Raw genomic sequence first — 15257 nt, 5'->3', positions numbered from 1 at the left:
TAAACGAGAAAGAGGCAGCATCACTGGATTCACAAAAGAATTATTGAATGACTCAGAGTGGAAGTGCAGTGCTGAGTTTATGTCATTTCTCCACCCTCTTTATGGTTTTATGAGCCGTAATTTCGGATTTTTCTTCAGCTCATTTATGTTTAGATTATGTTTGTTACAGATTTTATAACAATAATTCAGTTTCTCGAGTGAAAGGTTTTCTATGGCGCTCTTCCTTTCTCTGCAGCAGCACCAAGAAACGACATGACGCCACCGTCCTTACCTCCTGTTGGATTTACACCTGGCACGAGAGCGACTTTGGCGGAAGACTTCCCGCCACCCTCAGGGGGAGTATCCCAGGCGGACGCCACCCCCCACTTGACCACAGCTCCCTCTGGGGCCCTCGATCCCTTCACACCCATCTCCAATCTGAAGCCTTTGTCGTCACGAGAGTCAAAGGTACTGGGCTCGCACTCCACTGCCACCGCTGTGGCCGTCTCCACCACACCTGCAAGGGACAGCAGCGTCTCTCAACACTGTGAGTGGGCTCTGAATTTAAAATAGTATTCAATCAATTCTGTGTCTGCGTGAAGATACTGGAAACACTATTAATACTGTGAATACGTCTCATTTAGAGACTGGTTCAGCAGAAATATAAGCATTAATTCCTTGATGTCACATTCTTAAATCCAGCAATATTTTGACCTCTGTATAATTTTGAAAGGGCAAAGTGGCCCATTCAGGAGTTAACAAGAGATGGGGCCCAATTGTCTGATAAAAGGACACTTTCACCTGAGCGTCCTCATTTGCTGCCAAGCACCGCATTCTACAGTCCTGTTCATGATGTAGCTCAGAACCTCACCCTCAATGTAATGATGACATTAAAGTAAGGTATCTACTAGCCCCGACAAGCACGTCCAACTCACTTTAATAGGACTGATGGATGGTTGCTGTGAAAATGTCTCCTTTCCCTCAATAAATTGTGCTCTGTGTGGCTTGCAGGGTATTTGTATGTCTGCCAGGACATGCATGCACTTTTGTAACTGCACATAGATAAGTGTGTTAGTAAGTAAGCACATGATATGTAAATGAGTGTGAGGTGACGTTGGAGCCTGATGGCGCCTGGATGGAGGAAGAGTAGGAGGTCAGGGTTATTGTCAAGGTCGCACTCCAGCAAATGCCAAGCAACTCATCATTTTCCTCTCCCTCTTTCATTTTTATTCCAACCTTTTTTCCCTATTTGTCTCTCTGTGTAAAACACTCACAGCCACGCATGCATGATCAGCCGCTCCCCAGCGCTCTGCTTTATCTCCCTTCTCCTCCACCTCCACTCTCGTCCAGCCTCCCCTGCTTATCTCTCACTCTATTTCGCACTTTTTATTTTCATGTTTTATCCTGTATGCTTCCCCGCTCTCGTTCTGCTGTCTTTTTTTGCCCTAGCTAGCTCTAACTCCTCTTCCTCATCCAATCTCTCTCCTCAGCTGGGAGCGAGAATTTCCTCCTGGGCGAGAACTTGACAGTGGCTGTTTTGGGAGTGGTCATCCCCATCGGTAAGTCACCGGAAGCCTTCTTGTCTGTGCTCGTCTGTCCACATTAAGGCCTGCAAGGCTGCATAAAGCGGCTGTTTACCTGCTGCCTGTGGCCGTTCTGTTTGTAGTCCATTCACACTGACCCTGCTGTGGCAGGATGAGAGAAGCCTGGCCCACAGGTCTTCCTCGCTGAGGTTTCTCGGGAGTAATTTTTTTGTGCGTCTGACATTGCTGCCACGCCGCATTAATCACTTCTCACTGTGTTGTTGTGTTGGGTTCTGCTACAGCCAGACTTGTCAGTCGGCCTTTTTCACTCTGTGTGGTTAGCATACTATAGTGAAGCAAGAAAGCACACAAAGGGGCTATGCACGTCAATTGCAAAAAATACATATTTGTTACAATAGTGGTATTTAGTCATCCAGGCAGTTTTGTTTTTATGTTTCCACAACTTGAAAACCAATTAAATGGACTTTAATTGAACTGACCATCTGCTAAAGAACCCTCAGATACAGCTCCACATGTCAAGCTTTCTGTTTTCACATGGCACTGTTCACAGTGATACCTATGGAAGCCCATTTCCCCAATGTGATAAAAAGGATCCTTTAAGTCAAGTATGACTTAACTATCTCATTAATTCGACTTAACTATCTCATAATTATGAGATAATATCATAATTATGACTTACAGGATCTTCATTTTTTTAGCACAGTGGCGAAAATATGCTTCCACTGTCAGATTGACCACTCAAAATTCTTAGTAAGTTTAGGTTTCAGACTGAGGTTGACAAAAGCAGGGTTTGAATATCTGGTAGGTAAGTGTCGATTTTGACGGCTGAAATGACAAATGTAGCTCACACATTTTATCAGCTGTAGCTTCGTGGATTGCATAGAAATGTTGTCTGTGGCTAACTTCATGAAACACTTCATGGCTACATAGCTAAAGCTTCATCGTGTCCCAGGAAAAATCTTTAACAGTTGACGATGAATGTGAAAGACAAGTAGTAACACATTGGTCAATTATTGCAGCGTAGAGCTAATTAATCCAAGTATTTGAAGTATATTTAAGGACAAATGTAACATCAGGCTGTTATTTTTTCTGACGTAACTATGTTTGGCGTTTAGCTCACATGTTCGTATTTGCAAATACAAGTGTTTTTCAAGAGACGATGATTGGACAATCACTGTCAATTTGTTTGTGGTGCTCAGAAAAAGGATATTGACAAATTCAACAGCTACTGTCTTTTCCCAAAAAAACAATTGTTCCAAAACTGCCCTTTTAAGATGAAGATCTGGACATATCTTATCTTGAGTAAAGCTGGTCTTACTTTGACACCACTTATTACAAAAACTATATAAAGGCTGTATATAGAAAAATATACATGCTGTATATGTGGCAAACATTACTTCTGTGTATCTTTGAGGTATAGTAAAGCCAATACAACAGCAAAGTGCAACATAATGAGCCAGTCAATTAGTTCAGATGGCCTACTCTTGTATACTTAATATGGTGAACAGACAGCACAGGAGAAAAAAAGAGACACAATTGCAACTTTAATGCTGGTGAATTTAATAACGCATCATTAAATCACATTGCTTATTCAAGGACACATTTGCTGAGTTGCCAAGAGATTCTGATGTAATGTGATAGTTAAAATGTGCACTCCCTAAGGATAGTCTAAAACTAATTTACTCCAAACCCAGGCCTCTAATGATGCTTCACACAGCTGACTAAGAGTTTGTGTTAATGTGTTGTTTGGTGTATGACCCGACTTTGACCCGATGTTTAGCAGAGCCCCACACACAAACAACCTCTCTATCGCTGCACCCCACCCTATCTGTACCCCGCATGCCTGGTCTGCTCTCCTCCGTGCCTCTCATTTCATGCCATGGACTCGTAATGCCTCGTTAACGCTCCCCCTTCCCATGTCCCTGCCGCTGTGTGGTAAACGCATGCAGTTCCTATCGTTGCCACAGTGGTGTTCGGCCTCGTGTGCACCGGGGTCTACCTGGTGTGGCGCAACTGGCGGCGCAACTCCACCAAGAGCATGAACTTCGACAACCCCGTCTACCGCAAGACCACCGGCGAGGGCGAGGAGGACGAGATCCACATCGGGCGGACGGACGGCATGGGACACCACGTGCACCATCACCCGTACCCGCAGGGTGTCAACATGGGAGTTGTAGGAGCAGGAGGTGGCACCTGCCCGCAGTTCATCGCCCTGCCACTCGGGGGCAGCATGCCTGATCCGGGGACTCACTGGTACACGGAGCAGCCCATGCTGTCCACAGCAAAGTGACCCACAACAAGAGCGGGTTCAGAGGAAGATGGCCCCTCAGGCACACGTACGCACAGTGAGGTCAGGGGTAACTTGGACTGAGTTTACAGAAGGTACGAGCAACATATCATCCAGTGTTACATGCAGCCATATTCTGTGCCAATTTCAATTTAAAAACAGCAGATTTATTAAGACTCACATGATTCTTTAAATAAATATATATTTCATACCGTATCTATGCTGGAGCTATATCTACTTTCTTCAGTAAATGCTGAGAATTAATGACCGAATTTTTTAAGTTGTACTGTGTTCCCAACATTCACCTAAACTGGAAGATGGAAAAAGACTGGTTCCTCTTTTGGAGTCTTTTGCATTGAAATCTGAGGTGTGTGATGTGTGTCTCATGTTTTGTGACGGGGCTGGTGAGAGGTTCTGTTTCATCCTTGATGTATTAATTTGGCATTGTGTTATTCCTGGTTGTCCGTGTAACTCTGGGAACACTGCTTAGGAAGGAGCTCTGAAAATGGGACAGCAACTGCGTTGGTGGGACAATCTGTACAGATTCATGTTCGAATCAATCACAAATGTCATAAGTGTCATTACTGGAGCTGTCGTTTGTGGTTTTCCTGAATGGGTTTTCTTTTGTACGATTTTTGTTTTTAGAGGCAAACCTTTAAGGGGGAGTTGTCTTGCATTTCTGAGAAATATTGTTATTTGACCTCCAACTCCCCAGAGTTGTGGGAGAGTGCAGCAGGTTTGTGTTATGGAAAGAAGGAAATAGAGACATTAGACCTGCAGTATAGAAGAGAGGCTATGAGGTTAAGGGAAGTGGAGTTCTCTCTTATGGTTACTTGATTAGATGTTAAATGGTTTGAGAAAAGCAATAGACTCACGCTTTTAGTCTGGCTACAGTGTTATGTGGTTCACTATTGAGTGTTATAACATTTTATTTGATCACCCGCTTTTGACTGTGACAAATGGGCACATAAGTACACACAGGGTGCAGTGATGACAAATTAATGCTGTTCTCCAGAGGACGGGTGCAATGTGCACTTGCCCTCCGAAAACACAAACAGCATGCATAATTGCTCACCAGCAGACAATGCAGCCATTGTTGTTCGAGGCAGGACGCACACATTCACAAAAGCAAGCTGGATTCCATAGTCCGCTCCCCTCGTCCTCCTGAGAGGGCCGATATCTGAGCAGACAGTTTGAGATCCGTGTGGGAGAGCCCAGCTGGTGGCTGCATGATGAAAAGAACCCTGTCAAGTGATGTAACCACAGAAAACTAAAACCTGACTCTGATGTGATGAAGTTGAGACCAAATGTACCTATCGGTGAACATGCTTCATGCTGATTTAAACACTCTTACTCCATTCATAAACCTTACGTGTGTGTGTGTGTGTGTGTGTGTGTGTGTGTGTGTTCACTATTATGCATGTGAGTGCTAATTTCATCCCACAGCCATATTTGAACCGTTTTGTATGCTCTTTGTTGCACAACCCTCTTAGAATGCCTTCTGCATTGTGTATTGCATGGAACAAAACAGTGTGTGGGGGTGTGTGGATACACAGGTGTGTGTGTGTGTGTGTGTGTGTGTGTGTGTGTGTGTGTGTGTGTGTGTGTGTGTGTGTGTGTGTGTGTGTGTGTTGTATGTATGACAGTGTGTGACACTGGAGAAGCTTTGAGGGTGCTTTTTGATTCATTGATTTGTAAATATGTTTTCATAAGGTTTTTGATAATGTATTATGTACAATTATGTAAAAGGAAAGATGTACATAAGATTTTAGATAAAGTGTTGACATGTATATTAATTTATTTGTATAAAAGCAGATCACTGCATTCCCTGATTGTAAGAAATATGAATTATCCACCAAAGTGGTTTGTGTCGTTTCTTGCTCTGCACTATTTAGCATCCTGTATGTGGGCAACCCTTTTTCCTTTGTTAGCAAACGTAAAACATGGTGTCCCCTCCACCAAAACGTCCCACATCTTTGCAACCTCTGTGTTAATGAGAAGAGTGATTTTTCATTTGTGCCTTTTTGTTTACTTGTGTATTCTCCTGTAGTATTTTTCATGAAAAGGACAGGGATCAGCCAACTACTGTACATGCAAAGATATACTGTATGAAGACCAAACTGGTTCCACTTTTTGATTTTCTGTAATGGATTACTTTGGAATATCTCTATATATTGATATATAAAATCTGACAGAAAATTTCTTTAACGTGTGCTGTTTCCTTTTTTTCAAAATATCAGCTATCGCGCATACATATCACAGACCTGTGCCAAAAACAGCTGTGACCGGAGGCTTTATGTTTTTGGGTTGTCCGTCTATCCGTCCTTACAGTTCTTGTGAATTATATTCCGAATTTGGCACGAACGTCTACCTCAACTCAAGGATGAGCCGGTTACGTTTTTGCTGAAGTTATGACATTTTGGACAGACTTATTCTAATAAATCTGGTATTTAAATTATCAATGGGTCAAATGCCTGTGTAATATGAAAGGTTTTGCTCATTGTGACAAATTGGGAGAATTATTCCTCAACTCAAAGTCCACAAATTGACTGTTAGGTTCAGTCTCGCCACATCCCGTTTCGAGACTTCTTTAGCCGATTTTAGCAAAGAAGTTCTGATAAACAAAATGCAAGCACCCTGCTGAGCACCAAATGTGTTTGATTTTTCAGCTTGTTGTGTGACTTGCTCACATATATTACAAGTAGAGCCATCTGAATGATATAAAAAAAAATGTTTTACAGCAGTATCTGATTAAGTTTCATAAGGCTGCAGCAGCAAAGCCTTGAAGGAATTAATATGCACAAGGTCTTTTTTTATTGCTTATGATTTAAAGTTTTGCTTTTCATGTAAAAGCAGATAAGAAGCTACTCCCACTGAGTTTAGAGTCCATTCTGCCTGAGCTGCTTTTCACATTCATCCACTTACAAAGTGATTCATCAGCCGGCAGAAAATCAGTCGTAGATAAATCCAGTCCATTATCATTATTAAACTACAGCAGGGTAAATGCCTACAAACTCCCCCGTGTTGTACCACTCCCATTAGGATATGGTGTAATACCTATGTTTTATTTGTCCAGGAGTTCCTGCAGCAGAAAGCACAACGGCAACGATGAACACCATTGTTCACTGTGGCATGAAAGCCTGTTTGGGATGGGGGATGGCGTATTTATACGTCTGTGGAATAGGCACGCGACCTCAACATGAATACATATTGTCCAAATGCTTTAAAGTTCATCTATGAACACGGATAATCTGTTCAGACCAATGCTGATTTCCATACAAGCAGCTGATTGAATCTCTTTCTTTCTGAGGATATATATTTGCTTTCTGGGGTTGTATCTTTGCTCAGAGTCATTACAGCACCAGGGAAGATAGTCAGTCAGCCAAGCTGGAAAAAATCCTGAGGGAAGATAAGGTGGCTTTGCTGTGTCGGACAAATCCATCCTCTGCCCTGTCTCCACAGCCAGTCCTTTTTGTCTTATCGCACAAATATAATCTCAAGACCTTGCAGCAGAACTAAACCTCTGTCCCTTACTGTTTCCCAGGAGTTAGAAGAACAAAGGCCACTCAAACACATCTGCTTTCACGCTTCAATAAACTGCAGTCAGATTGCAGATGCGTCTCATTGTGTGGAATTTGTACAATTCAGTAAATGTCATGTTTATAATTGTCTCCCACACTTGAAAGGGATTATATCTAATCCCTTGGACATGCTCATTTTAGAATTACAGGTTTATGTATAGTGTTGCTTTCTGTGTGTGATTTGGCTCACTGAAGCGAAAGTGACATAAAGGGGCTATGCCACCTGCTGGTCAGGTTCATCATTACAGCAACAAAGATCAGCAGCTCAATCAGAATCAGCTTTCTTGGCCATGTATGGGAAACATACAAGGAATTTAACTCAGTTTTTTTCCGTTGCTCTCAATGTAGCAGCTCAACCAAGCATCGTTGCCTTTTTGATCATTTTATTAAAAACAGGCATTTTATACATCAAGTACTTGTGAGTTAAATCAACAGGTTGGTTTATTGCCACTTCCTTTCATGTGCTTGTCAAGCAGCATGGGTATGATGCTGTTCTTTGTATATTTTACAATCTTTATTTAAAAAAAAAGAAAGAAGTGCTGCCAGAATGGAAAAAGCAATCTTTATTTTTTTCAAACATAAAACACAGACCTTTTGATAATTGTCAACATGTGACCAATACAATACACATATCATAATACATATGTTTTTAATTGCATAGTTTGCAAAGCTAAACTTCTACTTAGATGTGCAAAGATCAGACATAACTGATGTATTTACATCAACAGCAAAGACAGCAGAAAACAACACAATTATTGTACACTGCATCAGCAATCATGACACATCTAAGCTTTACACTCATTGACGATGTTGAGTCTTGTTAGAACGATGTCATCCCATCCAAAGCTCCAGCTAATGCTCGTTCAGATTGTCAGAATTCAGAAACAAAATGCGAGCAACAGTTCAACCCCAGCACACAGCTTCAGGATTTACCTGGTTTTTATAGTGCATCAGACAGAAAGGAGCCAATGTGAGAGAATCATATGTCTGCAGATTGTTTTTCCAGTACTACAAAGCTCGAGCTTTAGCGTGGGCTTGCAGGAGGGCGGCAGTATCAGTGTGGGAACCTTGCATGGCGATGGAGAGTGCAGTTTGACCACGCTGGGCAACAAAAAGAGAGAAAAACAGGGAAAATACAAATATTAAATTCTGAACCCATATTTAATTAGACGGCGTATACACAGGCTTATTTTACATGCAAATTATAAAATGCTTCAAGTGTTGTACATGGAAAACATACTAAACCTTAGCATTTTCGCATTGTAATGATCATGATGTTAGCATTAGGGCGAAGTGTGGTTCACAGATCTGCTGGCATGGCTGCAGACTCTTAGTATTGTTTTATGTGAATAGCTGCCTCAAAGTGCAGAATTTAGGCTCCCAGAAGACAGATTAAATATCAAAACTATAGTGCAAGGTTTCCTTTTCTGTCCTTAAGATAAATGTGTTAATGTGTAATTTTATTACACTTTAATTAGTTTAGTTAATCTGGGGTTGTGCCAAGGTGAAACGTGGTTCAGAGTCGAGATAGGACGCCTGTGATTGAAGTTCTCTTTTTCTCTTTTGTAAACTCTACTTAAAATGCAGTCTGTGTCAAAGTAGGAGACACATTTGCATCCTCTCCTCCGCTTTCTTCCCTGCCTCCGCTCACTCCAGACGGGCAGATAAGGTACTGTTAGCGGATTAGCTCATCTCAACCCAGGGAGATTTGTTTTACGGTAGCTCTGATTAATCCTGGGAGCTCTATTCTGATGCAGACCGTCAGTCCACCCACGTCCACACAGCGCGACTCAAAACATTCACGCTTTCCTACGTCTAAGCTCCTTTTTGTGTGCAGTTATATGAATAGAAAAGTGGATATGCTGTTTTGTTGTTAACACATATAACAAGATTTCCCAAGAGAAATGGAGTAGGAGTCATCACATGAACTCTATATCTCTGAAATGTAATTTAATGGGATGTGCTGCCTCTACAATTTTTCTTTTCCAATGGATTTCGTGTCCAGTTAACTGTGATTCCTTTTGTAATATTTATGACCATAAACAACGAATACCAGATAAGGCAACCTGCATCTCACACTTATTCGTGGTTTTTTGCAGTATCACCTTGTCAGTCAGGGTGTGGTCACAAAGGCTCCTCTCCAGCAGCAGCCTTGCGATGTGTGTGTGGCCCCTCTCAGATGCGAACATCAAGGCCGTTGTTCCCTGGCTGTCCTGGAGGTTAGCGTCTGCTCCACAGCTTAATAGCAGGCGAACCATCACAACTCGCCCGTGTCTCACCGCCAGGTGCAGAGCGGTTTGGCCCGTCTGTGTAGAGGGGGAGACAACAGGACAGAGAGAGAACATTTTAATTCAGAGCTTTAAAAAAACATATGCATTAGTTAGATACTGTTCATCTAACATGTCAGAGTTTCACACATGTTGCCTTTTGAGGTTCAGTGTCCTACTGAAGCACTTTAATCAAGTTTAGGAAGTCACAAGACACATACAATAAAATAATTGAAGCAGAAGAGGCCCAGATATCCTGATTTGTAGTCCCTAGTGTGGCACAAGCTTAACAAAAACGATGTCCTACATTTCCCATAATGCATCTCAATTGTGTCTGAAAAGTAAAGCCAATGAGGAAGAGCCTTACACTTGCATTCTTTCTGATGGCAAGCAGGTGGCGATTCTTCTGAGAGAATGACCCTACTTCTCACTTGATCTGTTTCCCCAGTATATATGGTAAACATGAGTGTATGGTCTCATTCACTTCACGTCTTCTTCAATACAGCATGTTGTTCATTTAGTAAAGTATGGTCCCATTTAGAGTAAAATAGACAATAAATCAGTGTGTGCTTTAGGGCGTGAACCTTGTGATTGAGAGTATTTTCTTAGACTTTTAAAAGTTCCCTTCAGAGAAAAATAACAAATTATAATTGTAATACATATAATAATATGTAAGAATACTTTTCACAGGCTGAGTAGTCTTTTTCACAAATAACCAAATTTCCGTGTGTTAAATCAGTAGGATGATCCTTTAATATTGTGTTTGATTAAATGATATCTTCCATCTACGACTAAAACAGGCTGCACAGAGTGCTGGGAGTCAAACTAGTCCACTAAAGTCCACTCTTTACTTCAAATAAAATGACCCATGTTACATTGAAGCTGTGTTTGCATTGTATAGTTGTTACCTGGCTGGAGCGAATGTTAATGTTGCTCTGCTCCATTAGCTTGCGGACCACCTCCATGCCACCTGGACCATCAGGCGCTGTTAGTGAGGCCAGCATCACTGCTGTGTAGCCGGCATTGTTCTGAAGGCTCAGATCACTTCCACCTGTAAAACAAATAAAAATGTTACTTTACCAATATGTACAAAATAACTAAATCTTTGTACACTATCTCTGGCAACACGCTGTTATTACCTGTGTCCAGCATCTGACTGACGATGCTGTAGTTGCAGTGAGACACGCTGTAATGCAGCGCTGTGTTGCCGTTGTCATCAGCCAGGTTGATCAAGAAGGCCAACAGTGAAGGCGTGGCCTTCTTCACCTCTCTCAGGTACACGGCCACCCTGCTGGCCGCTGAAGTCTCCTCAGCCGCCGCGCTGAACCAGTGCTGAAACAACACAACCAGGGCCTTCCTCTGGAAATGAAAAAGGGGATTATGGGAAGGAAACAAATTTGGGATGGCATTTTCTGAAGGATTTGGCCAACATAGTGTATACTACATGTTGCAATAATCAGCTTTAACTTACTTCAAAGCTGTTTTCTTGTTTGTTTGTTTGGAAAAACTTAATATCACAAAACATGTCCTTTTGTCAATGGTGATACATCAAAAAGATACAGCAACATTTGGAGTTTTATGCCCACCCATTTATTGTAAATAAAATTGTTAGTAAAATATGTATGCTCCTTAAAAGAACAGTACAAATATTTTTAGGGGGATTTATTGACAGATATTGAATATGCCATTCATCACAATATTTGTGTTTTGGTGTTTTAGAATCAGAATCAGAACCATTTATTTGCCAGGTATGTTTACACAAACGAGGAATTTCTTTATGGAACTAAGAATCGTGTATATCTACTTAGAGTCAATAGTGCAGCACCATATTTCTTCAGTAACCCAGAACGAACAAAGCAAACACCAGCTCTAGAGAGGGCCTCTTGCAATACACATTACTTGAGGGCCACCTTAGATTCTCTAACACGTTTGGAAAGAGAGGGTTGAGTAGATGAGTATTCCATTTAATGCAATTCACAACCACACCATTAGATGCCACTAAATCCTATACATTGCTCCTTGAAAAGTCTGTTTTTGTCTCCACCAGCAAATATCTGGCTCAAAAAGCATGGCTGCTAAATGATCCACTGTGTTCACCAGCTAGCTGCTAACTTTGTATGTCTGAAACCAAAACAATTAGCTGAAGGCTGCATATATGCTCCTTAGAGCTGAGGGAAACTGAAGTGTTGAGTGAATATTCAATACATCTGTTTCTATAGGTTTGATTGAATGCGTCTGTGGGCGAATGCTCACCATGTCATCATTGGGATTATCCATGTTGTCCATGTGATCTTTGAGCAGATGACAGGCAGCCAGAAAAGCTGTACTCACTGTCTCTCTGGAAGAAAGAGCATGTGTATGTGGGCATAAGAAAAGAGAGAATAGAAAGACATTTTGTCTTATAGTATAGCCAATTAGCTATAGTAATTCCCTGAAGAATAAGCACTCCATTATATTATCCAAACAATAAGTGATGAGGCGTTTTTTCCAGTCCTCTCACCTGCCCCCGGTGGTGGTTTCTGAACCAGAGTTCCCCTCCATCTTCTCTCCTGGGGGCTGTGCTTTCGTCTTGGCCATTTTTTCAGCTTCCACAGAAGCTACGCTTCCATCTGTCCACCCTAATCCTGCTCCTCCTGATATCATCTGTCCGTCTGGGCTCGTTTGCGTCATTCCCTCCATTCGTCTCTTCCCTGGGACTCCATCCACCTGGATAGCTGCCATCTCTCTCGGGCTGATGCTGCTCTCCTTCTGCCCGCTCTCGTTCACACAGTCCTGCCCAACCACATTTCCACTTTTACGTCTTTAAAAAATAAAGAAAGGAGAGCAGAGCACACATTTAGAACTATCTGCCACCCACATTCTGGAAAATCTGACCTGTAAGAAGACAAAGTTCACATATTATTTGAAACTTTGACTTCTTTTAATTTATAGCCAGCATGTAGAGCAGCAATCAACATTGACATGGCATATAGAAGATTACAACCAAAGAGATCTCATATATTGTAATAATACTAAATAAAAAAAATTAGCCACAGCAACTGAAAACAGTCACATTTAACGTTTCTTCTGACTGTTCAAACTTTGGAGGGAAATGGCAAATGTTCACTTCTCTCCTTTTCCTGACAACTTTGGAGGGAATGGCATTTATCTTTCAATTTTAAATTCAGATTTTTTTTTCTCAGTCAGAACTATAGCTTATATAACTAAATAAGTTAGTATGTATTTTAACCAAAACTAGGGTTTAAGCAATAATCATAACCCCAAAGGTTGCTCAAGTCAGAGGGAGTTATTTACTAACCCTTCATTAACACCCACAGAATGTAGGCTTTTTGACAACTGGGCGCATCCATCTGTCCTCATGATGGATTTAGAAACTGCATTGAAGACAAACGCAGAGGATATGATTAAATACAGCTGAACAACAACATTAAAAATACATATTTATTATGGTTTATGGCTTATACATAGCCATTTCTTCCCAAACAGAATGAATAAATTGATGGGTAAATTGTGGGCCTGAATTTGGCAATGGAACATCATGATGTAGCCTCTTCTAAAATAAATGTTCAAGCGCCTTTGCTTGTACCACACTCGTCTTTAAACTCTTTACAAATAAATAAAATATATAAGTATTCAAAACCACCTCTGTGGAAGTTCCTGCTACAATAGATTGTTGGTAACCAGTCTTAATGAGAACTAACTAGAGATGTAATCAAATAAAATACAACCCTTCATCAACCATTCTCAATTAAAGCGATTGTTTTATGAGGCAGTTGTGTGAAGAACAAATGTGTAGTTGTCGCTAATTTGTTTTTAATTTACTCTTGTGGGATAGATGCAGACAGAGGGCAACCATGGTTAGAATATGTTAATCGTTAGTGACATTATGTACAATCTGTGGACTACAGTACCTCCTTGTTGAATCCTCTCTCCATCACTGTGCCCTTGTTGGGTGTAGTAGGAGGTAAGGATCTCAACGAGTCCCATCATCTCCTGCTGCAGGGAGTTGACTTTGGGGTCTGGGTGCTGCAGAGGTTTACCGTCCTTTATTAACTCATGGCCTACACACAGACACTCCCACTGCTGATCCAGGAGCCTCTTAACCTTCTTTATGTGGCGGACAACCACTGCTGTTTCATCTGATGCCTCTCCAGGGTCCACAGACACTCGTGGATCTTGTTGTCGACCTCTTTGTCCATTTGTAGCAACAGTTCTTGCATTTGGACTTCTTGACACTTTATTATATGGTTCAATAGCTCCCACCACTGTCTCATCTCCATCCTGGTCTACCACCCTCTCTGCATGGACCCGAGCTGCAGGATTCCTAAAAAGGCGCTCCATTTTCTCATCTTTTTTTCTGCTCTCCTCCTGCTGCTCCCTCAGCAGCCCTAAGGCCCTCTGCAGCTCCAGGCTAGTCTCATGGAGCTTCTGCTCCAGCACAGCTACTTTAGCTTGCAGGGACGTCACCGTCAGCAGTTCATCCAGATCTGTACTAGTCCTCCACTCATGCGTGGGATTAGAGTCCTCGAGACTGACGCTCTGATTTCTAGGAAACATGGTGTGACTCTCATGCCGAGGCCTTTTGCTGTCCACTGTGCCATAGTGGGACGAGGTGTAAGGGTCTTTGGTTCCATTCATTGAGGGGGGGGGGGACATGTGGATTCAGGCCCAGACGGAGCCTTTCTCTTTCCTCCTGGAGGATGCAGATATGCGCCCTGAGCTCTGGAACCACCCTCACCTCCATCTCCAGCTCCCCCACACGTTCCAGGGCCTCTGTCAGGCGCCTCAACAGACCTGAGCAGTCCTGTGGTCGAGGGCTGTCCGGGGAGTAGAAGACGTCTTCACAGGAGGTGTTTCTAAGTCCAAGGTGATCCCTTGAACTCCTGACGCTGTTGTGGTCGTCTGTGGACTCTGATCCCTGTCTCAGTAAAACTGTGAGTGGCAGACTGGAGGCACGCAGGAGATGAGGCCCGATTCGCTCACCGAGAGGTTGCTCATCAAACTCCTTGATTCTGGCCTCCATCTCTGCGAGGGACTTGAGCCCTGTCGGAGAAAGTGGCAACCTGTGAACATTAGCCCAAGAAGAGTAGCCATGGTGATGGGCATCTGACAGTCGGGACCTGGGACCAAGAGCTCCAGTAGACCCCCAGGGGCTCGGGCGGTAGCCACACCCAGAAGGGTTAAGTTGCCTGGGAAGAGTGCTGGCTCTGGGGCCTTTGCTTCGGCGCTGGATGGGGACTCTTCTGATAGTGTTGCCTTTCTCTATGTCATCTACGTATTTTAGGAAGTCCAGATCAAGTTGAAAGCCATAAGGTGTTTCCACTGAGTACGGGGGCTTCCCTTTGATCCCATTCCCTGTTGTTTTATGAGGCCTGATATTTCCTGTAATCATTAAATCAGTAATGTAGTATCTGTCACAAATGTACAACAATTCTGTCATGTTAGGGACATTTTTTACCGTTTTGTCCTTGCATCCTTTTTTGCCTTCAGTTGCCCAAGCGATGTTCTGGTTTTCTGGTTGGATCTTTGGTATCTGACAAAACAAACACAAACAAATCCAACATGGGGGTGTGCAATGAACCAGCAACGCATGGAAAAC

At 42.4% G+C, this 15257-nt stretch overlaps 2 protein-coding genes across 2 annotated transcripts in view; one reads left to right on the top strand and one right to left on the bottom strand.

Annotated features, from left to right (window-relative positions):
• LOC306739154 (low-density lipoprotein receptor-related protein 8-like) overlaps nt 1-3813 on the top strand; it is a gene marked incomplete at both ends in the record, with an annotated part of 69038 nt that extends 65225 nt beyond the window's left edge. The window contains 3 exons of the mRNA XM_079221116.1: nt 236-526; nt 1470-1538; nt 3473-3813. Of these exons, the coding sequence (XP_079077242.1) occupies nt 236-526; nt 1470-1538; nt 3473-3813 (701 nt within the window). The remainder of the gene's footprint in view (nt 1-235; nt 527-1469; nt 1539-3472) is intronic.
• Nucleotides 3814-7946: 4133 nt separating this feature from the next.
• LOC306750700 (KN motif and ankyrin repeat domain-containing protein 2-like) lies at nt 7947-15050 on the bottom strand (the record flags this gene model as incomplete). Its single annotated transcript, XM_079234169.1, is given in 9 exon segments — nt 7947-8492; nt 9497-9697; nt 10567-10709; nt 10798-11017; nt 11912-11996; nt 12159-12458; nt 12957-13032; nt 13570-14308; nt 14310-15050. Coding segments are annotated over 9 exon segments (2598 nt in total). The 3' UTR covers nt 7947-8399.
• Nucleotides 15051-15257: the final 207 nt, after the last annotated feature.

The sequence above is a fragment of the Taurulus bubalis genome (assembly GCF_910589615.1).
Source record: "Taurulus bubalis genome assembly, chromosome: 1".
In the NCBI taxonomy this organism is placed as follows: domain Eukaryota; kingdom Metazoa; phylum Chordata; class Actinopteri; order Perciformes; family Cottidae; genus Taurulus; species Taurulus bubalis.
This window is presented reverse-complemented; position numbering and strand designations above follow the sequence as displayed.